General features: G+C 44.9%; 1 protein-coding gene across 1 annotated transcript in view; it reads left to right on the forward strand.

Annotated features, from left to right (window-relative positions):
- The first annotated feature begins 1609 nt into the window (after window positions 1–1609).
- Window positions 1610–25954, forward strand: part of LOC120031253 (zinc finger protein 407-like) — a 94330-nt gene continuing 69985 nt past the window's right edge. The window contains exon 1 of the mRNA XM_038976926.1: window positions 1610–1679. Within this exon, the coding sequence (XP_038832854.1) occupies window positions 1618–1679 (62 nt within the window). The 5' untranslated portion in view covers window positions 1610–1617. The remainder of the gene's footprint in view (window positions 1680–25954) is intronic.

The raw sequence follows: 25954 nt of genomic DNA on the forward strand, positions 1-25954 counted from the left end.
CCCAGGCACCATTCTGGACGGATGGATAGATGGAGAGATGGAGCTAGAGAGGGAAAAAAAGAGGAGGGAGAGAATGATGATAACAAAACAAAACAGCGGAGACTGTTTGAATATTTATATGGGGTGTTAGTTAGCATGGGTTGCCCTCGGGGGGGGGGGGGGGATGATGATGGATGTGGCTCTGGGGCGATGGTAGGAGAGCAGAAGGGTGTGTGTGTGTGTGTGTGTGTGTGTGTGTGTGTGTGTGTGTGTGTGTGTGTGTGTGTGTGTGTGTGTGTGTGTGTGTGTGTGTGTGTGTGTGTGTGTGTGTGTGTGTGTGTGTGTGTCCAGTAGTAGGGGGAAGATGCCATTGTGATATGAATGAACGGTGAAATGATTAGGCTATACGCTCTTTACAACAAAATCACCAATAAAGAGAGTGGAAGTCAGAGAGGCAGATGGAGAGAGACGTTTTGAGAGAACGAGAAACAAACAAGCCAGAGGGGGGATAAATAGAGGAATGGAGAGAGAAACAGAAAGAGAGAGAGAGAGCGAAGGAGAGAGAGTAACTGAAAGAGAGAGAGAGAGAGAGAGATAAAGAGAGAGAAAGTCCAGGAGTCCACAGTGAAGACCGGTATCTGCAAACCACGCAGCTGCTGGCTCAACTGGTTCTTTCTTTCATTCTCTCTCTCTCTCTCTCTCTCTCTCTCTCTCTCTCTCTCTCTCTCTCTCTCTCTCTCTCTCTCTCTCTCTCTCTCTCTCTCTCTCTCTCTCTCTCTCTCTCTCTCTCTCTCTCTCTCTCTCTTTATTTCTTTCTTGTTCCTCATGTCATGTCGTCTTAGATGTGGTCGTTGTCTGTCAGCAAGAACACTGTAATAGGATGTGATTACTGGTGAATTCAATGGCCAGAGGATGAAACGCTAGAGAAACGGGTCTGATCCCTGACTAGTTAGGCCTGTCATCCCACCATTAGGGCTTCACAAACTGTTTAGGGAATGGAACAAGCTCAGGGCTTTGAACATGGTCAGGACATTGTGGCGGAGTCTTGAAATGACGTCCCAAATATTTCCCCGCGTGTGATGTTGTGCGTTTCTGTCTGTGCGAGTGTGCGTCCGAGGGTGTATGAGTCCGTGTCACTGTAGATACACTCTCTACACACTCTCTTTGATGTTGAACCACTGTAATGACAGGATATCCAAGGTCGTGTTCAGTAGGCACTCAGCGGGAAGAAAACGGGGAAAACGGAGTTACTACCAGACCAATAAGAAAGCACATTTTCATTTTCCGTTGCGAAGCATTTGAAAACTTTTTTTTTACAGTGTGGCCTTGTGAACACGGTTTAAACCCTTTTCTTTAGTTAACCTGATGCATCCTAGTGGCTTTGTCCTCACTACAGTTGCAAAGTTTTCCCGAAATCCCAGTTGGACAATTCCCAGAATCAGGAAGGAATAAACAGGAAATATGGAATCCTCCAACCAGGATTTCTGGAAAGTTTTACAACCCAAATCCTGACTATTTATTGCAAAAAGTCATCTCTGTCTGCTCCCCGGTTAACCCTTTCATTGACTGTGGTAAAGAGGCGCTCTTTGTTAACCCTTTGCCCCCTGTGTTCTCTCTCTGACCAGGTGGGCCTTTGTGATGAAGAAGCACCTGAGCACTCACCTGTTGGGGAAACATGGACTGGGCCAGCCCAAAGAGAGGTAGGACTGACTACTTTTGCCTCGCTTTGTCTCCCTCTGTATTTCTCTCTCGCTCTCCCTCGCTCTCTCTCTGTCCCTCCCCCCTTCGGCCCCTCTCTCTCTCTCTAGTATTCCTATCAAACCCTCTTTGTCAATCTGTTCCCGCCCTCCCTCTCTCTCCTCTCCTCCCTCTCTCTTCTCTCCCTCTCTATGTATGATTGGGAAGATGTGATGTCTCCATCTCTCTCCATGATGTTGCGTGTAAAACTTTCCCGGTGTGCCCCTGTCTGTCAGCGACGCGGCCCGGCTGTCAGTCCTCGTTGTGTGTGTGTGTGTGTGATGAAGACGAAGTTGCGAAGTCCCCGTGGCATGCGAGAATGAGACGTTAAACACCCCTCAACCTGTCAAACAGACCCGCTAAGAGAAACCAGACGTCTTCTTAAAAAAAAACAGGCGACATCTGAAAACCGCCTTTCAAATTGATACTTTTGACAATATGTCGTATTAGATATGACAAGTAGCTTGAGATATTAGCAAAGTAGGCGCACCATATGCTGCCCTGTAAGTACACACTCATTATTGACTGGATTCAGACTGGCAGCTGCTCGTTGGGATTAGTTGGGAGAGAGAGTCTCACGTCCCTCAACTATTTCACCTGTCTGCTTAATTCTCCTAAACAGCACGTGACAAACTAAGGCGAAACTAAACTGTCCAGGGCAGAAATGTTTGTACCACATAGATGTTATATCAAGATGAATTGCCACATATTTTTGTCCATTTGGCTTTTTTTGTTTTCGTACTTTGAGGATGCTGGTTGGTAATATGAGTGAAATCACAGTGGGGCTGGTCCGTGTATTGTGTCTGAATGAAAGACCTCTGTGTCCTTGGCTCGGTATTAGAGGGCGACATTACAGCAAAGGTCGGCGAGAGCGCGCCACGCCCGCAAACGCACGTGCACAAACGCACGCGAACACACACCAGGTGCAGGCATGAATGGAGTGGCCTTGTGGAGCTTGGAGGTCTGTGTGTTACCTGACAGCATTTACCTCAGAGTGTGTCTCTACCAAAAGCAACTAGTCACACTGCTGCCCCATAAAACATACTGCAGTGCCATACAACACCATTACATCACACGCAAACATACACACACACAAACGTATGCACGTATGTGCACTTGAACGAGGCAAGTGCATGTATGCATACAGATATCGGCGTGGTACCATTATTTTCTCTTGCTTCTCTCTATTAAACACACACATACACACACAGCGAGAGGCCATGAGGTTTGTTCTATTTAAACCTGTAAAACACGGTGTCATCATTTTCCTGACAGTCCTGGAGACAGAATTTATCTCATCATTAATTAACCATCATATTTCCAACACAGCAGTGCTTAATTAGCACAAGGTCATTGGGGAGGGCTTATTAAGTGGAACAAATTTGGGTGAGTGTAAGTGGAGAGAGAGAGAGAGAGAGAGAGACATGAAAAGGGGAAAATATGGAGAGCGTATGGTGACAGTGCTGGCTCAATGATTGATAACTGCACCAGTTTGAAAAGCCCAGACTTGGAGACTGGAGGGGTAGCTGGTGACGTGACTGGAGGAGGGGAGAGGGGACTGGAGAGGTAACTGGGGACCAGGAGAGAGGGAGGGAGGTAGGGGGAGGGACCGGGGGCTGGCGGGAGTGGGGGAGCCAATTGGAAACATATGCTGCCTGGCAGGCAGGGGAGGCAGGGGAGAGATGGATTGCAGCAGGACAGTGTCAGAGAGGCTGTTTCATCACCATCTCCATGGCCCTATTCACCTGGTATTTTTAGAACACTGGGGAGATCTGTTAGTCAAAGGAAGAGAAGAGGAGGAGGGGTGGGAGGAGGAGGAGGGGAGAGACCTGACTAGCCGTAGTGCCCAGCTCCAGTTCGCTTAGTTTGTCTGGGCTCTGGAAAAACAGGTTATTTTGGGGGGGGCTGGGATGGGCAGGGGATCTAGAGGTAAGATGACACACTCCAGCCTCCATGACAGGTTCAGAGAGAGAGAGAGAGAGACAGAGAGAGAGAGAGAGAGACAGAGAGGGGTAGAGGAGTTCTGACCTGTTCTAAAATGACACATCTGGGTCCCGGTTTCATTCACCACTATTCTTCACTGTAAGGCACTGTGGGTAGTTTGGAGGTCTGCGTACCTCTGGCTGTGCATGTGTCTGTTTACGTGTGGATATACAGTCGGGTCTATAATTATTGCCACTCTTGATAAAGATGAGCAAAAAAGACTGTATTAAATAGATCATGCAAATACTGAGCTATAGGTAACTGCCAAAATAATGGAAACACTTGAGTAACTGAGGGATACAAAGTATATTGAAAGCAGGCACTTTACTAGGTGTGGGCCTTTGTAACATCCCATCATGCTCAGGGTCATGTATAAAAATGCCCAGTTGCCCATTATTTTGGTTACCATGGCTAGAAGATGAGATCTCAGTGACTTCTGAAAGAGGGGTCTGAAAGGAGCATTGGGGGTTGAAAGTGTGCGTGTCTCGGTCGCCAGATCTCGACCCAATTGAACACATATGGTAGATTCTGGAGCGGCGCCTGAGACAGCGTTTTCCACCACCATCAACAAAACACCAAATGGTGGAATTTCTGGTGGAAGAATGGTGTCGCATCCCTCCAATAGAGTTCCAGACACTTGTAGAATCTATGCCAAGGTGCACTGATGCTGTTCTGGCAGCGCAACCACCATTAAGACACTTGATATTAGTGTTTCCTTTATTTTGGCAGTTACCTATATATATTGTATACACAACATTTTGGGGGAAAATTCTATTATTTCGTAAATATAGTTTAACAAGTACAACAACAACAAAAAAAGCCTAAAAAAGAAAGGGGTCAAAATACCTGGCAGCCGTGTTTACTCCGCCACCCTCCCCTTGCGAGGGTAACGGCACAGAACCTTTTTCTAGAACGTTTTATGAGATCGGAGACCACGTTGAGAGGGATCTTAGACCATTCATCCATACAGAATCTTTCCTGATGCTTGCTATCCTTAATCTGCTCTTCAATTCAAACTACAAAGTCCAGAGACTTTTTGAATTGTGTGGTCAATTAACCATTTCTTTGTGGTGTTGTCCTTTCGATAGTCATACAGTGAGCTCCAAAAGTATTGGGACAGTGACACATTGTTGTGGTTTTGGCTCTGTACTCCTGCACTTTGGATTTGAAATGATACAATGACTATGAGGTTAAAGTGCAGACTGTCAGCTTTAATTTGAGGGTATTTTCATCCATATCGGGTCCGTTTAGAAATTACAGCACTTTCTGTACATTGTCCCCCCATTTTAGTGGACCAAAAGTTGTATATGTCTGTTAAAGTAGTCCAAAGTTTAGTATTTGGTCCGATATTCCTAGTACGTAATGATGATCGCGCTTGTGACTACAAACGTGTTGGCACCATTTGCTGTTTGGTGTGCAGATCTGGAATATATCAATTACACGCCACAGCGACACATGCCGCCCTGTATCTCGGGAGTACTCGAGGAAGACCAAGAGGTAGACCACCGCCACGTAATATATCAATTACATGAGATGGTTGCAGGTCCCTGAGGAGAGATTTAATAAGCTCTGAGCTATTTGTTAATATACTAAACCAATTTTGGGTGTGTGGGGTTCTGTGCAATTGTCATTTTATACGTTATGCTAACTTTTGTGTAGCATTTGTGGCTCCAAACCAATACAAGATGTGTTTCATGTCCATATCATCATCAGGTGTCTAAAAGAATGTGTGTAGCTCGCTGAAGTGCGAAAAATGCTAATATCAGGTATAGTGACTTGCATTGATTTTGGCCCACAAATGCGACAACATTAGCGTTTGAAGACAGTGGCCAGGGATACAAAACCAAGGCATGGTTTGTTTTCTTACCTTCTCCATAGGCTGCTTACAGGGTAAGGAAACCAATAAGTCATTTTATAATTTGGGTGAACTATCCCTTCAATTTGACAAAGTGAAATTTGTGAGATAAATGAAAAAATAATAAAATATATTCCTACAATTCAATAGCTTGATGGAATTAGGCCTAGGTCTACGTGCGTGTCAAATCAAATTTCATTGGTCACGTACACATGTTTAGTAGATGTTATTGTGGGTGTAGAGAAATGCTGGTGTGTGTGTGTGTGTGTGTGTGTGTGTGTGTGTGTGTGTGTGTGTGTGTGTGTGTGTGTGTGTGTGTGTGTGTGTGTGTGTGTGTGTGTGTGTGTGTTGCTGGTTTGAAAGATGTAAATACACCTGAACCAACAATTTAATGAGGCAGACTTCTGCTGTTGTGATTGACGGCTGTGACCTCGCCTTCATTTAACGTAATTTTGAGCCATTTAAAAACAAAGTGTTCAAAGTTGGCTGCCCTGTCTCAGGTATCCATGTTTTTTAGGCAATTGTAAAACTACCTCCCATTTTCCCATTTATAATAATAAACTGTTTGAACTAATACACTTTTCACTCATTAAATGGGCGTGTTGACAGCCAAATGAGTCCAATTTATTTAACTGATAAAGTCGGTGAAACGGTTTTCAGAAGAACTATCAATGTGGGTCAATAACATTGTGAAACGAAAACCATTACTATTGCTGGGTATGGCCATTCATCTCCACTTACGGTATTTTGCCAATAGGGCCGTCCCTGAATCACAATTTTTAGATTTTAATCAGATTTGTCCTTTAGATACTAATATTCAACTAATCTGCAAATATGTTTAAAAAAATAACACTATGACTGATCAAAACTCTTATGGCTTTGTCTTGTCCCTCTGCAGCAGACACATTTGGGGGCTTTCTTGGCACTCTGGTATGTTGATAGACTTGCACCCTTGGCACGTGCTCCATGATAAAACGGGGCAGTGGGGTAAGTTAAGCCAAAGGGGTGCGTTGAGCCACCCTTGTTTCTAGGAAACCGTACACAAAATTCTTAATTTGACCAAATATTTAGGAAGAGGTCATCATTTCATGGAGTCTGTGAAGGAATTAACCACATGGAAAAAGTGGTAAACAAGTTAGGTCCAAAAAACACATTTATTGTGTTAGAGGTTTCATGATGCTTGTATCTAAACCAAAGTAGATCATTTGAAGACTGTTCTATACATCAGTTGGGGGTCTCTATAAGCTTCAATATGAGGTCCTAAACTTAGCATGAAAGTGCATCCTTGTAGCTGTGTGGGCTAATAATAGACAAAATGTTTGCCCTGGGGTAAGTTGAGCCAAAGTCCATGGGGTAAATTGAGCCAACGGTTGAGCCAATGGCAAATTGAAGTGTTTTCTTCCCAGCTGTAATGCATTATCGCTGGGATATGAGGTAACAAAGAACAAAGTGTTTTTTAAGGTGTTAAGCCTGTGTTAATAGATGCTTAAAATGAATAAAAGACAGAAAAGTGATTTTGTTTCATTGTGTTTGGGAAATAACATAGACATGGTTTTAAATAGCGGTCATATTTCATTCAGTACAGAAATCTTAATTTACCCTGTCCCGTGGCTAAACTTACAACGGGGTAAGTTGTGCCAATAGATTGTTTGGGACAAGCTTTGTTTTCAAAACTGTCATGTTTGACTGAATTGTGATTTATTTCCAGGGCCTCTGGCACAACAGCCTGAAATATATGTCGATATCTTTCTTAGAAAGAATACTATATTTCCCTTGACACACACACACACAGTGATGCTGAGTGTAAAAACATATCTCAACTTACCCCACTCTCCCCTACTCAAATCAGCTACATGTGAGTAGAATCAGAGTAAAACTGATCAAATCCTAACTATTCAAATATTTGGGGTCAGCCCAAGTTGCCAAGCCAATATCACATACAATACACACAACGCCAAGGAGAGAGGGAACAAATAATGAATTAGCCGAGCTAACATGAGGTATTAATACTGCATGATGGTTCAACAAAGACATGTATGTGCGTGTGTCCACAACCACACTCTACTGTAGTGCTGCTCAGGTACAAGCAGCTTGTCTGTGCCAGAGGCCGAGGGTGGCAGAGCGGGCATCTGGCTTGGCAGCACCAGGTTCTGGGCTCACAGCCGCTTCCCAGTGTGCCGTGCGGTGCGGCCATATTGCCCGGTTGCTGTGGACTGGGACGGGGCAGGCTGGACAGGGGCAGAGGGGGCGGAAGAGTCCTGCAGGGTACCAGCATGGTGGCAATGTGGACCACACAGTCCAAAGCCCTGCCATACTCACAGGGGTCCAATTACACTAGAGCGTGTGCGTGTGTGTGTGTGTGTGTGTGTTTACTCTGCGGAACGGTGCTGTAGAGAGAGAACGAGGTTAAGAGAGAAATATTGTGGCCCTTAATTATTTGGAATAAATCCGTCCTCTTAATAATGAATCCATCTCTCCCCTATCTCTCTCTTACCTTTCGGTATCAGCTCTGAGTTAGTGTTACCACCTAAGACTAATGGTGTCATGGTTAGGCCTGCACTGCTTGCTGTACACAGACAATGGCCCGTCATATCAGAACAAGTATGATATGACAGTCACAGCAGGGCCATGTTCATTAGGCACCAAACGGAGGAAAGAAGACTGAAACGGGGAGGGACTACCTGGATTTGTCCAATACAAACGCTCATTTTCGTTTTTTCGTAGGAACACTTTTCTACAACGTTTTTCGTTGAGTGCCCTAATGAACACAACCCAATCATATCCTATATTACGGCCATAGAGGCTGAATGCCCAATGCAGATATTTGTGCATTTTAAAAGGCTTTGAACTGCAGCAACAGTCACTGCCACTGTGATAGTCAGAGTCTCCTGTGGCTGGTGTGTAGTAGAGAGACCTTAGTGGCCCATTGCTCACCTTTGTGTTGCTGTGTGTTTTGTTTGAACAGGCGCCAGTGGACACGGCCTCTGTTTACCCTACTCAATATTTCATGAGGGATGAACGGTCGGCGGCAAATGAGGGATCGCGTTAATATTGCTGTTGAAATTAAACGATAATTAGAAATGTGTTAGTCTAAAAGCCATTGCAGTCTATAAAAGTTTGATTGCTGGAAAATTAGGTGCATTAAGTTTTTATGGGTTGGCCTGTGCAATCGCTGGAGAATGGTTTTATGCACTTGTCATGGGCATATGGTGCAGTGTGTGTGTGTGTGTGTGCACGCAGTGGTGTAAAGTACTTTAGTAAAAATACTTTAAAGTACTACTTCAGTAGTTTTTTTGGGTATCTGTACTTTACTTTACTATTTATATTTTTTATTACTTTTAATTCACTACATTCCTGAAGGAAATAATATACTTTTTACTCCATACATTTTCCCTGACACCCAAAAGTACTCGTTACATTTTGAATGCTTAGCAGGACAGGAAAACGGTTTAATACACACATTTAAAGAGAAAATCCCTGGTCATCCCTACTGCCTCTGATCTGGCAGACTCACTAAACACAAATTCTTTGTTTGTAAATTATGTCTGAGTGTTCCCGTGGTTATCCGTAAATTTAAAAAACAAGAAAATCGTGCTGTCCGGTTTGCTTAATATAAGAAATGAGAAATTATTTACACTTTTACTTTTGATACTTAAGTATATTTTGGCAATTACATTTACATTGGATACTTAAGTATATTTAAAACTAAATATGGTTTTTTACTTTTAATCAAGTAGTATTTTACTGAGTAACTTTCACTTTTACTGGAGTCATTTTCTATTAAGGTATCTTTACTTTTACTCAAGTATGACAATTGTGTACTTTTCCCACCACAACACGGCTGCGTTTTGAAAAGCTGAGCTTCTCATATGCAACACATCTTCCAGTGATGTAATCATCCGAACATTGTTATCAGCCAGACAGACTAGTTGGCCTAACTACCAGCAGCAGTTTAGTCTAGGTCTAAACTAGCTGTATTGGTATTGGTAATGGTCTTCAGTTAGTACCCAGTCACAACAGCATGTCTTTGTGGAATGAGACCGCTGGTCTGTATTCCGAAAGCGTCTCAGAGTAGGAGTGTGGATCTAGGATCAGTTTACCTTTTAAAATCCTAATGAATAAGACTACATGGACAGGGGGGACCTGATCCTAGATCAGCACTCATAATCTGAGAGACTTTATGAACATGGGTCTTGATCCAATATCCACACTAGCACTCAGTTGTTCCAATATCCACACTAGCACTCAGTATGAAGCAATGTAGAGCGTTAGGCCAGTAACACAAAGGTCGCTGTTTCTATACCCCGAGCCCGCAAGGTGGAAAAATCTGCCATTCTGCCCTTGAGCAAGGCAGTTAACCCCCAACAACAACTGATCCCCGGGTGCCGATGACGTGGACATCAAACAAGGCATCCCCCGCACCTCTCTGATTCAGAGGCGTTAGGTTAAATACAGAAGACACATTTCGGTTGAATGCATTCAGTTGTACAACTGACTAGGGATCCCCCCTTCCCCCTAGTGTAGACATTTGAACAGACCAGTAGACGAGCTACTCTCTGCCAGACCTCCCAATCCATCTCCCAAGCCTCTAACTTTCAGTCTAGGAATGATGTCATCAACTAGCATTGGAGCACACGTGAGGTTACTCAAACCACGAGAGAAGAGAATGTGCTCAGCCCAGCCTCCATCTAATTTATGACAAGAGAACGAGTGGTAGAACTAGCATTGTGTGGCTAATTGACGACAGGTCAGAGTTCCCTCACTGCGACTCCCTGCAACTCTGTGGGCTACTTGTTTCTGCCTTTCTCAATTGAAACATCAGACTGTCACTGCAAGGAATGGATGTTTCCAGGCCTCACTAATGAATCAATGAATTAGCTAAGCAGCGATTCAATTAATGCGAGCTGGACGGAGGAGCAGGAGCCGTGGACATATCCCGGAGAAGGTGATTAGCGCCGATACAGACACACACGAACCAGTCACGGCTGCCAATATCAGTTATTACAAGTTTCTCCAACTTTGGACCTTTTCCTCGTTTGTTAGCGCAGTAATGGATTTATCATCACTTTCTGATGTTGTATTGATGTTAAGATGTTTTTTTTTTTAATGCCAGTGTTGTGCCGACCCCCCCCCCCCCCCCCCCCCCTGCCAGAACCCCCCCTTCTAATTTCCTGAATTCTGTGGCTAGAGTCACATACTTTCTGTTGCACACATCAGAGTCAAATACTTTCTATAGAACAAACTTCAATTCAGGATAGGCAACGGAAATGAATAATTCATGTATGTGTGTTATATTAAACATAGCGTGTTGGCAAGCAATAAACATTTCAGAACAACTATGGCTGAATTATTATCCTTACACTTTCCAAAATACTAGTCGAATAAGACATGGGAGAGATGACGAATTTTGGCAAAGAGATGTATTTAATACAAATCAGTAGCAGATTTAGGTACGGGCGACACGGGCAGCCGCCCAGGGCGGCATCTTGCCGGGGACGACACGGGGCGCGGCGGGTGCTTAAGGGGGGGTTCGCCCAGGGCGCCATATTGAAACAAATAACCAAACCGAAAACTGCATACGAAAATGATTTCTGCTACCAAGAGCAGTGAAATGTAGGCCAAACTGACAACGGAGTGAAGAGCAGAAATCTCAACTAGCAAGCAGGTCGCATCAATGAGGAACGCGAAGGGGGGGGGGGGGGGGTGGTTCTGGGGGGAGGGGGAGATTTTCGGCACGACACCAGTCCGCCCACACGGGTCCATATGAGCATGTGACACCTGTGTTTGAGCTGGTTAACCTTTAGAGACAGACAGTGGTTAAGATCTTTCACACAACGTTCATCATGCATGCATGACTCTTCACTTTACTGTACCGTACACGGTGGGAGGATCGATTCAGCTCGGGGGGTCAGGTTTGCGTTGCCGGGCGTGCGTGCGTGCGTGTATAGTGAGCTCAATACCGAGTGTGTGTAGGGTTGCGAGAGAGAGAGAGCATAATGTGTGGGTTGAGAAGGTCCAAGAATAGACATGTCATAATCAACTTTGCGGCGTACAGCTGGTGGTTTGTTCCGCCCGAGTATCAAGTCATCTCCCTAAGTTTTGTTTTTCCGAATCCCAAAACCCCCAGAGCCAAAATGGTTTCGAGAGAGAAAAAAGAACGAGAGGGTCTCCTTGATTATGTGACATCCTCCGGAAGGCCTCTGCAGTTGTTTCCTCCATTACTTAGGGGGGGGGGGGGGGGGGGGGAAGCCTTCTCACTATTGAGACTGTCACTCTCAATTTGGGCTAACGGTAAGCATGCACGGGCCTCCTGGATATTCTCCCCCACACCCACCCAGAGTCCCCTCCTCCCCGCTCTGGCCTTCCCGCCACCGATCGCCGTGGTGACAGTTTGATTACATCATCAATCGTGGCTGTTAACAGTGGTTTTCCTGAGCACCTGGGCAGGCAGGATCACAGCTGGCTCTGAGCTACCGCTGTCCCCCTGACCCAACACTCTGTGTGTGCGCACGCTAGTGCACCTTTCTCTTTCTGTGTGCGTGTGTGTTTCGCATTCCCGTTGGCGCAGGGGGATTTGAAGTGACCCGCACGGTGCACTGCAGGATTGTATTGAGCGAACGCATAACTGACTGTTTGCTGCTGTTCCAGCTCAGTACAAATGAGGAGTTATTAGACTTCGACAGTTATTTTCTCCTGATATTGACCTGCAGGTCAAGGTAGTAATCAATTCTATAATTGTATTACACTGGGTTTGAGAGATTGTTTATTTTTTTTGGGGGGGGGGGGTGGAGTTTGTGTATGTATGTGTGTGTCTTTGTATTCATGTGTAAATGAGTGTAGAATTGTTATTGTGTGTGTGTGTCTCTGTGTGGCTGCCCAGAGTCTCGCTCACGACAGTGCATCGTTCACTGTCCCACAGATGCATAGAGATACTGTATGTGACAGCAGGCTGTTGCTCTATGCCGAACAACACACACTCACAGATACTTAGAGAGATGCATTACCAGCGCACACACACACACACACACACACACACACACACACACACACACACACACACACACACACACACACACACACTATAAATCCAGGTACTTCCTCCCTCTATTTTCTTTTGCTGTGAAGCCAAATCCCTCATCTTCTCGCTAAAGCGCTGTAAATTTATAATGGGACAAAGTGTACGTCTCGTTCCAATTCCTCAGCTATTACATGATTAAATAAATGTCCCGGGTCTTTTCACAAAGATTTTTTTTTTATGGCGAGATGGCCACTCCCCCTCACACACCACTCCCTGCACGCCACACACACACACACACTGCCTACCTCTCACAGATGCAGAAGGTGCTCGTAATTGCGTTTGGCAGTCGTGGGTGAGGAACTGAAGTTCTGAATTAACGTGTACCATCAGTTACTCTGTCTCACTTAGCGTGTCGTCTCTGTCGTCACTGCTAGAACAGGGACAATATGATTAGCGGTTAGTGAACTAGCTCGTGCGTCACATGATGTAAAGTCTTTAGCTGTGAGCTCGATGCACTGAGTGGGCAAAACTGGTTGAAATAATCATGTATCATGACAACAAGAAAGTGGTTGAAATGCCACCGTCACATACAACTGGTTGAAATGACGTCGTTATAAAAGACTGGTTGAAAATACGTCATTACATCAAGAAACCGGTCAACATGATGTCATTATGAGGTCATTTGAACTAGGTATTTGCCCGTTGGGAAAATCTAGGGATTATGGTCCAGTATTCTATCATTATGAAAGGTCATTGATCATTCTCAGGGAAGTGGTTTTGGATGTATGAAAAGTAGCACAAGAAAAGTAGAATGATAATTATTGGTTATAGCTGATGCTGTTTTGTCTCTCTGTCTCTCTGTCTCTGTCTCTCTATCTTTCTCTCTGTCTCTCTCTGTCTCTTTGTCTCTCTCTCTGTCTCTCTCGCTGTCACTCTCTCTGTCTCTCTCTCTCTCTCTGTCTCTTTGTCTCTCTCTCTGTCTCTCTCGCTGTCACTCTCTCTGTCTCTCTCTCTCTCTCTCTCTGTCACTGTCTCTCTCTCTCTCTGTTTCGCTCAGTCTCTGTCTCTGTCTCTCTGTCTCTCTTTCTGTTGCTGTCTCTGTCTCTCTGTCTCTCTTTCTGTTGCTGTCTCTCTGTCTCTCTCTGTGTCTCTGTCTGTCTCTGTCTCACTGTCTCTCTGTCTCTCTCTGTCTCTGTTTCTCTGTCTGTCTCTCTGTCGCTCTCTCTCTCTCTCTCTCTCTCTCTGTCTCTGTCCCTGTCTCTCTCTGTCTCTCTGTCTCTCTCTGTCTCTCTCTGTCTCTGTCTCTCTGTCACTATCTCTCTCTCTCTCGCTGTCACTCTCTCTGTCTCTCTCTCTCTCTCTCTCTGTCACTGTCTCTCTCTCTCTCTGTTTCGCTCAGTCTCTGTCTCTGTCTCTCTGTCTCTCTTTCTGTTGCTGTCTCTGTCTCTCTGTCTCTCTTTCTGTTGCTGTCTCTCTGTCTCTCTCTGTGTCTCTGTCTGTCTCTGTCTCACTGTCTCTCTGTCTCTCTCTGTCTCTGTTTCTCTGTCTGTCTCTCTGTCGCTCTCTCTCTCTCTCTCTCTCTCTCTGTCTCTGTCCCTGTCTCTCTCTGTCTCTCTGTCTCTCTCTGTCTCTCTCTGTCTCTGTCTCTCTGTCACTATCTCTCTCTCTGTCTCTGTCTCTCTGTCTCTGTCACTGTGTCTCTGTCGCCCTCTCTCTGTCTCTCTGTCTCCCTCTGTATCTCTGTCTCTCTGTCTCTGCGAAGAAAAAGGACCAGCAAAAACAAGACGGAAAAAAGCAATTATCTCCCTATTCCTGGACATTGCAGTAAACATGGCTAATTGTGGCCAGGCCTGGCCCCGGTAACGGTAACCGTTACAGCCACCGTACCACCACCACCTCACCGTCCCTCCTCAACAAGATTAATGAAACTTCCATTGCTTTTAATTAGCACAGCTGTGGTCATCAATTATAACCCCTTCTACCCCCCCCCACTCCCCCCAAATACAAATATTGTTATATTTGGGGGAAATTCTTGATTTATATTATTGTGGTAGCCGGCGGAGTGAGATGAATGGACCCGCATCATGGCCGTTGGCAGGGAGATGAAGAGGGGGAGGAGATGGGGGGAGAGGAGGGAGGGTAATAAGATCAGCTGCAGGAGGAGAGTGTTGTATCGTGTGAGATGGAGGGAGAGTGAGAGCCGACTCTGATGCAGCGGAGTACATACACTGAGTGGACAAAACATTAGGAACACCTGCTCTTTCCATTTATTTCTTTTATTTAACTAGGCAAGTCAGTTAAGAACAAATTCTTATTTACAATGACGGCCAACCAAAAGGCAAAAGGCCTCCTGCGGGGACGGGGCCTGGGATTAAAAATACAAATCAATTAAATAAAAATATAGAACAAAACACAACACTACATAAAGAGAGACTTAAGACGACACCACAGCATGGCAGCAACACATGACAACAACATGGTAGCAGCACAAAACAGGGTACAAACATTGCTGGGCACAGACAACAGCACAAAGGGCAAGAAGGTAGAGACAACAATACATCACGCAAAGCAGCCACAACTGTCAGTAAGAGTGTCCACGGCACAGACTGACCACGACACAGACTGACCACGACACAGACTGACCAAGTGAATCCAGGTGAAAGCTATGATCCTTTATTGATGTCACTTGTTAAATCCACTTCAATCAGTGTAGGTGAAGGGCAGGAGACAGGTTAAAGAAGGATTTTATAGCCTTCACACTTGAGACGTGGATTGTGTATGTGTGCCATTCAGAGGGTGAATGGGCAAGACAAAATATTTAAGTGCCTTTGAACGGGGTATAGTAGTAGGTGCCAGGTGCACTGGTCTGAGTGTGTCAAGAACTGCAACGCTGCTGGGTTTTTCACAATCAACAGTTTCCTGTGTGTATCTAGAATGGTCAGCAGCCTAAGGACATCCAGACAACTTGACACAACTGTGAGAAGCATTGGAGTCAACATTGGCCAGCATCCCTGTGGAACGCTTTCAACACCTTGTAGAGTCCATGCCCCAACGAATTGAAGCTGTGCTGAGGCCAAAAGCGGGTGCAGCTCAATATTAGGAAGGTGTTCCTAATGTTTTGTCCCCTCAGCGTAGAAGTGTCTATGTGCTTCGTCAGTGTCTTACATCAAGAGAGAGTGGCTTGAGTGTACACTACTTTTGAGTGTCGGCTATAATACAAACGATTTGTGTAAATCATTTGCCCAAATCATCAACTACGATGCCAACTCAAATCGTCAGTAGCGTAAGCCAAAGATCCACCGCAAATAAAACAACACATTTGGATCTTATCTAAGCCCTCATTGGGCTAGTTAGCTGAATGATTGATTGACGTATCCGGACTTCCTTATCTGCTCAGCATCAACTTTTGCGTTCCCCATCTCTCTGTACAGTGTGCTGTACGTTCTCCTCAGTCCTATCCATCCCAAGCCGACTTAGCTTTCCCTTGCCAGTTCAGTAAAACCCTAAATACAGTCCCTTACCCCGGGAACGACTGAAGCTGGGGCTCCCTGGCTTTCTGTCTCTCCGGCTGCGTCCCCGAAAACCGCATCTCGTTCCTATAGCACTACTTTTGACCAGAGCTGTGTGAGACCTGTTCAAAAGTAGTGCACTAATGTGGGGGATAGGGTGCCGTTTGGGACACAAGCCTTTGTCTCTGTGCTGTGCTGCCCTGGTGTGTGGCGTTTAGCTTAGCACAACTGGCCCGTCCCTGTGTTAATGAATGGAGAAACAGTATTTCTGACGCTCTCTTTTTCAGAGTATTAGTGAAATGTGTTCTAATGATTGATGCGGAGTATGTGTAGATGGGGAGGCAGGGAGATGGGCTCTGTTTTTCAACCTGGCTGTTTGTGGCGGAAGTGTGTGTGTGTTGGGTTTGTTGTGAGCCACCAGCCACCGTTTGCCCTCTTGACTCCAGTGTGAGATCTGGGGTGGGAAGATATTTCATGAGCACACACACACACATACACACATGAACACACACACAAGCCCCACGCCCCTACGTCCACCAACCCACAGAATGCAGCGCAGAAATAATGTTTTAAATGCAATCATTGTCAGGCCCAAACAATGTCATTTATCAAGGGAGCGTTTTGGACTGTATAATAAGTTTCACATTATTAATACCATTTTTCATCCTCTGTCAGGCCTGTCTGATTTATGGCGTGCGTGTGATCTAAGGTGATCATTGAATTAGAATTCTAGTAATATATATATATATATATGAGAGAGAGAGAGAGAGAGAGAGAGAGAGAGAGAGAGTGTTTTTGCCACGATGCGAATTTGCTAAACAACTGTTGGCTAGACCGATACCGGCTTCCTAATTTGAAGGGGGGGAGAGAGAAAAGAACGAGGCCCTTGTTAATTAGATAAGGGATAAAGCTCATTATTTAAAATGATATTGAGCCAAAAGTAAATATGAGGGCTCATAATGAGCTGGGATGGGGATGGGCCGTCGATACAGCAGAACACAATGATTTACAGCTGGATGCTCTTTGATATATAGACTTTACCTTTTTATTAAGTGAGTGTCGTCACGGTCCCCGGCTCACTCATTTACCTCTGTGTGTAATCAAAATCCATAGCCAGACCCTCCCGGCTCCTACAGCCTTCCCAGATACCATATCCAGGAAATCTCGCCTTTTTATGCAAAACCAGGGTCTAGGTTATATGTTGAGTTGAAGGAAAACAAAAAAAAATTAAAATAGAAACACAAATCCCTTTCAGATAATTCGAGGGGCAATAAAGAAAGTAGTCGATCATTTCTTTAATATTGTATCTAGGTTCTAGCGGTAACAAGTCAATCTGTGTGCGTTATTAGCCTCTCTCTCTCTCTCTCTCTCTCTCTCTCTCTTTCCCCCCCTCTCTCTCTCTCTTTCCCCCCACTCTCTCTCTCTCTCTCTCTCTCTCTCTCTCTCTCTCTCTCTCGTTCTATTGCATTAGCTTGTCTGTCTGGGGTGTGTGATCTCTGCCATACATCATCCTCTTTGGTTTCTGTCAGAGAGTGAGTTTCTCTTCTGCTCTCATCAGGTTGTGGAGTCTACCTCTGGTTAAACACTCTAACACTTTAAACAGGACGGGAGCAGGCCGCGGCATTCCTAAATGCCAGCCTAACCCCCGTGTAGCGCACTACTTTTGTTCCAAGGGCCAATATGGATCTGGTCAAAAGTGGCGCACTGCATAGGGATTAGGGTGCCATTTTGGGACACACCCAGTGTTGCCGCGTTGCTACCGTTGTTGACTCCAGCCCACGGGACGCTCTTGAACTCTCCCTCTCTCCCTCGCCGTAGTATCACCAGGGGGGATTTACGACGGAGTTTCACTGTATTCCTTAAAAGATCGTTACATTCATCATCCCGTTTCTCTTGCTTTCCTTCCTCCTTCTGTGTACCTGAGAGACGGCACAATCGCGGCGGGAAAACATCAATATTGTACCAGCACTACTGCTGGCAGGTGAGCTTAATGAAATTCTAGGAGTGTAATTTTGATTTACGAGCTGCTAATGTGGCCTGATATTAGAGAGAAACGGCAAGGATACGGCTGCCTGGTGCTGTATTGAGGGGCTATCGGACGCCTCAATAAAGAGAGTCGTGTCTTTAAGGCTTTTAGCTGAGTTATTGTCACAGATATTCATATCCATAGTAATTCTTGGCGGCGACGCAATTTAGTACCGGCAATACATATATATATATATATACAGAGATAATAGTTATTTTGGGTGGGGATCCTCCGATTGCAGAGGCTTTAAATACTAAAAAGTTTGGACTAGGAAGCACCTGGAAGCTTTTTTAAGTGCTGCTGATGGGTACTGAGGGAGGCCTCTGACCTCTTGTCGTCACACAAATCAGGAGTAGAGGGCTTTTCTGTCTTGTTGGTGGTTGGTTACCGGCCAAGGATGCCAGTGGGTTGCATTTTCGGCGCTTGATTTGTGATTTTGTGATGAAACGTTTTGATTTACAGTCCGGTTTTCATTAAACCCATTACAGCCATAAATGTATTGAATCTGAAAAGCCCCCCCCCCCCCCCCCCCCCCCAACACACACACATACGTACCCATTTATCTTTCAAACATCTCTTTTCAATGCTTTCTTTGTTCTTTGCTGGAACTCTAGTTGTATGGTCAGCAGTGTGTGTGTGTGTGTGTGTGTGTGTGTGTGTGTGTGTGTGTGTGTGTGTGTGTGTGTGTGTGTGTGTGTGTGTGTGTGCGCGCGCGCACACTGAGCTATGGCTCATAATAAAAACAGGCAATAACAGGGACACCTCACTGGGACCTAGCCTTTTCTCTACCCCCCCACCCACCCAGCCCTCCTCCCCCCCCTAAGTTATGGGCTGAATAACCACGGAACAATATTAAGATAACATTTCCTGATTGTTTGCCGGGCAACGAGGCTCCTTCACCTCGCTTTCATCACGTCCACCATGTTCATTAAATTGACAATTTGTATTTGCCCCATAAACAGGAGCTCAACTGATACCTCTTTTATTAATTATTTCATTATCTTTTCTTCCCCCTTTCGGGATTGAAGGTAAATATAAATCCGCAGTAGCATCTCTGTAGTGCTGGGGTCTTGTTTGTATTGCAACCATACTGTGTGTGTGTGTGTGTGTGTGTGTGTGTGTGTGTGTGTGTGTACGTGTACTAGCCATCTCTCTCTCTCTCTCAGAGGAGGCCTTGTGACATTTCTCCTGAAAACTCCGTACTCTGTTTTTACTACTCTCGTATACTCAGAGAGGGCAGTCGTGTTTCTCTATTGACGACTCAGTTAATAGTTAACGTCGTACACCACTTAAGAAGTGTGACGTTAACATGTGGACTCCAAAGAAATCGTTCCAGTGAACTCTGCCTTTTCACAAATCGTTATGGTACTCAAGACTCCTGCCCCCCCCCCCCCCCCCCCAGCTATCAAGCTGCTTCATGCTACAGAAACAGGAGATAGACTCCTTCTCCTATGAGCCAAGGGCTACTTACTTAACCCCACTGTGGTACAGGGTGTGTCCACTTAAGACGTTGCGGTGGTCGACATGCAGAACACACACCTAGCCACAGTGTTGGGAGGCAGGTGACTGCTCATTTGAATGGTGAACAAGCTCCGTCCAGCCAGCTGATTTGATTACCTTCAAAGCCCATTGGACCGTAGACTACTAGAGTCTTGGAAAGCACGTGCAGGGCACGAGAGTGATGGTGTCTCGTCTTGCTATCGTTCAACCTGGGAACGAGCTTGTCGTCAGTTGACTTTGTGTACACTAATGGAAAATAACGGAACCAGGGCTGTGTACTCAGGAAAGTCACCCAAAGGAATCTAAAATCTTCCTTCTTTAAAAAAAAACAACAACACTTCTTTTAATTTGGTTTCAATCGACTCCCGCTGAAGAAATATTCTGGCCTCACGCATGCACACACACAAACACACACACACACACATTTTGACACCAGTCGGCAGAGTTTAAAGTTATCATCTGTCTTCGACTCGTAATGTCTGGGACAGCTCAAGGCCAAATGACTTAATCTTCATTCTGCTAATTTGGTCTGGATTTAAGATGCCGGGCTGACGAAGTGCAGAGTGATTTCTAGAGAGAGAAAAAGAAAGAGAGAGAAAGAGAGAGGCCTGACAGTTGATGATCCACACTGAGCCCTGTCGTGTTTCTACCTCTAGGCTATCTTTCGCCGCCACACACACACTTATTTTGCACGTGAAAATCCTCTCCTGACAGTTGCATATCAGATGGACTCTCTTTCTCCCCCCCCCCCCCCCCCATCCCCCACTTCACTAAATAGACAACAGTCTTCATTTTGAAGTTGTCTGTTTGTGTCAATTTGGCTGGAAGGGAGAGTTGGCCTCTCTCTCCCTCTGAAGTGTGAGAATATGTCGGAGAGTTTTCTGGTCAACCTAACGTGAGGGAAAGGGAGGGACCTCTGGAGCGGTCTCCACAGTACTTCACAGCATCTTGACTTATTTAGGAAGGCTATGACTGGTCCGTTTTGTGCCACGTGTCCTGTTGTGTCTAATGAGTAAAATAGGGTTAGTGGAAGTAAGTTACTGACACACACAATCCTATCCCAGTGACCACCTTGCCACATGGGGGCGGTAGTGCAGAGAGGCTTCACATGGGCTTCCTTTTTGCCATCAGTGGAAGTGTATCCTGCAGATATGTCTGTGTGAGAAGTGTGGTGATGAATGACGGTATAGGAATAAAGACGGGAGCTTACAGGGAAGAGGCCCACCTGGCTATTTGAATAAATCTGCATGGGATGCCAATCATTTAGCTGCTTCAGGATCAGAGGAGGGGGGGAGGGAGGGAGGGAGGAAGGGTGTGTGTGTGTGTGTGTGTGTGTGTGTGTGTGTGTGTGTGTGTGTGTGTGTGTGTGTGTGTGTGTGTGTGTGTGTGTGTGTGTGTGTGTGTGTGTGTGTGTGTTTGTGTTGACCAGCTATTGTTAAACCCCCTAGAAATAGCAGGTTAAGGTTAGAATTTAGGGTTAGGAGCTAGGGTTAGTTTTAGGATTATGGTTAGAATGAGGGTTAAGGTTAGAATTTAGGGTTAGGAGCTAGGGTTAGTTTTAGGGTTATGGTTAGAATGAGGGTTAAGGTTAGAATTTAGGGTTAGGAGCTAGGGTTAGTTTTAGGGTTATGGTTAGAATGAGGGTTAAGGTTAGAATTTAGGGTTAGGAGCTAGGGTTAGTTTTAGGGTTATGGTTAGAATGAGGGTTAAGGTTAGGAGCTAGGGTTAGTTTTAGGGTTATGGTTAGAATGAGGGTTAAGGTTAGAATTTAGGGTTAGGAGCTAGGGTTAGTTTTAGGGTTATGGTTAGAATGAGGGTTAAGGTTAGGAGCTAGGGTTAGTTTTAGGGTTATGGTTAGAATGAGGGTTAAGGTTAGAATTTAGGGTTAGGAGCTAGGGTTAGTTTTAGGGTTTGGGCTCCTGAGTGGCGTAGGGGTCTAAGGCACTGCATCTCAGTGCAAGAGGCGTCACTACAGTCCCTGGTTTGAATCCAGGCTGTATCACATCCGGCCGTGATTGGGAGTCCCATAGGGCGGCGCACAATTGGCCCAGTGTCGTCCGGGTTCGGCCGGAGTAGGCCATCATTGTAAATAATAATTTCTTCTTAACTGACTTGCCTAGTTAAATAAATAAAATAGGGTTAGGGGCTAGGGTTAAGGTTAGGTTTTCGGGTTAAGGTTAGGGGTTAGAGAAAATAGTATTTTGAATGGGACTGACTTGTGTGTCCCCACAAAGTTAGTTGTACAATACTGTGTGTGTGAATACCAACACACTCCTTGTCATCATGTGTAATTGAGATCTAGAGCGCCTGTTAATTTCCTACAAGTGGAAATCTGATTAACAGCAACCACAACAAAAATAAATACAACTCTAATTATATCTAACAAATAGGAGGAAGGCCTCCTGTTTCTTACCTCTCTCTCTCTCTCTCTCTCTCTACCCCTCTCTCTCTCTCTACCCCTCTCTCTCTCTCTACCTCTCTCTCTCTCTCTCTCTCTCTCTCTCTCTCTCTCTCTCTCTCTCTCTCTCTCTCTCTCTCTCTCTACCTCTCTCTCTACCTCTCTCTCTACCTCTCTCTCTCTCTACCTCTCTCTCTCTCTACCTCTCTCTCTCTCTACCTCTCTCTCTCTCTACCTCTCTCTCTCTCTCTACCTCTCTCTCTCTCTACCTCCCTCTGTCTCTGGCTTGCTTTGCCTTGCTCCTGACTGTTTAGAGGTAGTAGGCTCTATGCATATGTATAGGGGCTAGACTGTGGATCGTGACGTGATCTGACACGCAGATGACAAGATCAAAGAGCTCCATCTGATCTGGTGAAAACAGACGCCATACCTCCTCTCATCCATACAAAACCCCCACTGATCAGTCTACTGCAAGCACCATTCCTCCTCAACTCAGCCTCTCACACACACACACACACACACACACACACACACACACACACACACACACACACACACACACACAGAGAAAGAGGCCCATGTTAAGGCCTAGCACTGAAATGGCGCCCCACGATAAACAATGGCCCCGTTTAGCTCATAAAACAGGAGTGTTGTGCATAATGTTCACAGTAAAAGACAGCATTTCTTCACTCATCTTATTTACCTCTCCCACGGCGGGGGACTGGCTGTTGCAGGAATACTAGAGAGAGAGGGGGAAGGAGAAACAGACATATATTTATTGCCAGGATAAGGTCTTTGGCAAGTCACGGCATGGAGCGAATGAATGGGAGGATTTTGAAGATGCCTGCGAGATTAGACCAAGGTGATATAGACACTTTTTTAGAATGTGTGTTTGAGTGCTCGTGGTAAAAGGATGTTGAAGCTGCCGTTTCCTAAGACTGGGATGATAGTGGGACGTGACAAGCGTATCTGTGTGCGAGATAGTGTTAGGGGTGTGTACGGGAGGCGAAGTCAGGTGCAGGAGAGCAGAGTGTGTTAGACAGACGCACTTTAATTCCGTTCCAAAAATGACAGCACATAAGAACAATAACGTTCCAAAAACATGGAACATAGCAAAAGTATAGCGCCTGACAAAATCCACATAACAATAAACAATTACACACAAAGACATGGAGGGGAACAGAGGACTAAATACATGCAGTGATTATGGAATGAAAACCAGGTGTGTAATGGAACAAGACAAAACAAATGGATATATGAGAAATGGAGCGGCGATGGCTAGAAAGCCGGTGACGTCGATCGCCGAACGCCGCCCGAACAAGGAGAGGAGCCGATTTCGGTGGATGTCGTGACAGATAGATTCATCCTCCTTTGAATGTAGACCGTTCAAACGTTTGGGGTCACTTAAAAATGTCCTTGTTTTTGAAAGAAAAGCAAATGTTTTTGTCCATTAAAATAACAGCAAATCGATCAGAAAATGTCTACAGGGTAGACATTGTTAATGTTGTAAATAGAGGTCGACCGATTATGATTTTTCAATACCGATTATTGGAGGACCAAAAAAAGCCGATACCGATTAATCTGCCAATTTTTAATTTTTTTTGTATTTATTTGTAATAATGACAATTACAACAATACTGAATGAACACTTATTTTAACTTAATATAATACATCAATAAAATCAATTTAGCCTCAAATAAATAATGACACATGTTCAATTTGGTTTAAATAATGCAAAAACAAAGTGTTGGAGAAGAAAGTAAAAGTGCAATATGTGCCATTTAAAAAAGCTAACGTTTAAGTTCCTTGCTCAGAACATGAGAACATATGAAAGCTGGTGGTTCCTTTTAACATGAGTCTTCAATATTCCCAGGTAAGAAGTTTTAGGTTGTAGTTATTATAGGAATTATAGGACTATTTCTCTCTATACGATTTGTATTTCATATACCTTTGACTATTGGATGTTCTTATAGGCACTTTAGTATCGCCAGTGTAACAGTATAGCTTCCATCCCTCTCCTCGCCCCTACCTTGGCTCGAACCAGGAACACCAGGAACACGACAGCCACCCTCGAAGCATCGTTACCCATCGCTCCACAAAAGCCTGTTGTGCCGATTTAAAGAAGCAATACAACTGGCCTTCTTTAGACTAGTTGAGTATCTGGAGCATCAGCATTTGTGGGTTCGATTACAGGCTCAAAATGGCCAGAAACAAAGTCTTTCTTCTGAAACTCGTCAGTCTATTCTTGTTCTGAGAAATGAAGGCTATTCCATGTGAGAAATTGCCAAGAAACTGAAGATCTGGTACAACGCTGTGTACTACTCCCTTCACAGAACATCGTAAACTGGCTCTAACCAGAATAGAAAGAGGAGTAGGAGGCCCCGGTGCACAACTGAGCAAGAGGACAAGTACATTAGAGTGTCTAGTTTGAGAAACAAACGCCTCACAAGTCCTCAACTGGCAGCTTCATTAAATAGTACCCGCAAAACACCAGTCTCAACGTCAACAGTGAAGAGGCGTTATACGGGATCTTCAGTTTCTTGGCAATTTCTCACATGGAATAGCCTTCATTTCTCAGTACAAGAATAGACTGATGAGTTTCAGAAGAAAGTCAATTGTTTCTGGCCATTTTGAGCCTGTAATCGAACGCACAAATGTTGATGCTCCAGATACTCAACTAGTCGAAAGAAAGACAGTTTTATTGCTTCTTTAATCAGAACAACAGTTTTCAGCTGTGCTAACATAATTGCAAAATGGTTTTCTAATGATCATTTAGCCTTTTAACATGATTAACTTGGATTAGCTAACACAACGTGCCATTGGAACACAAGGGGGATGGTTGCTGATAATGGGCCTCTGTACGCCTATGTAAACATTCCATAAAACATCAGCCGTTTCCAGCTACAATAGTCATTTACAACATTAACAATGTCTACACTGTATTTCTGATCAATTTGCTGTTATTTTAATGGACAAAAATGGGCTTTTCTTTCAAAAACAAGGACATTTCTAAGTGACCCCAAACTTTTGAACGGTAGTATATAAGGCAAGCACGTGTGTGTGTGTCCCTGTCTCTCTCTCTTCTCTCTCTCTTACTCCCCACTCTCTTTCTGTCTCCCCCTCTCTGTCCATCTCCCTCTCTCTCTCTCCCTCACTCCTGACTCTCTCTCTCACACTCTCCATTCTCTCTCCCTCACCTTCTCCCCCTTGCTATCTTTCTACCCCTCCTTCTCCCCCCCCCCCCCCCCCCCTCTCTCCACAAGGAAAACATATGAGTTGAATTATTGATTAGGACACATGCTCCACGCTGCTAGAAGTCATTATTTGTTCAGGTGAGTGTCAACATGGCGTGCTATGAAACAGATACCAGAGGCATTAAACAACACAATCAGACCTCCTCGCTAAAATAACATGCTCTCACGAGTCTCGGCACAAGACAAACGCTCCCGAAGAATCTGAACAATTCTCTTGTTTAGGGCACACACATTTTTCATTCTCCAGCTAGGCAAAATTCTAGTGGAGGCCTAAAGATGAATTTGACCGGATGGTATTCTGTTGTTTAAACTAATGCTTGTTGCTTGTAGCTTAATTAAACAGCTATGAATCTGGGACTGAGCACCCTCACTCTAACCTGGAAGTATCTAGGCCTATGTCATGCACCGCTGGCCTCTGTGGAGAAGAGCTCTTTCCCCATCAACTGTGCTTCGTGTCATCGCACAAAGACTGGCACACAGGGCGGAGGAACAGAGGGAAAGAGAGATACAAGGGAGAGATGGTTAGTGAGAAAGGGAATTGGGGTTTGAAGAGATGGGCATGAAGAAAGATGAGGAATAAACGGAGAAGAGGAGTTAGAGGGATAAAGCCAGGTAGGAGGGAAAGTGTGATCCAGCTTTTCATTTAGCCTACAGTATTCCTGTTGGCCCTGACTAAGTGGTGGGAGACCCCTGTA

Source organism: Salvelinus namaycush, chromosome 37 (genome assembly GCF_016432855.1).
Source record: "Salvelinus namaycush isolate Seneca chromosome 37, SaNama_1.0, whole genome shotgun sequence".
NCBI lineage: Eukaryota > Metazoa > Chordata > Actinopteri > Salmoniformes > Salmonidae > Salvelinus > Salvelinus namaycush.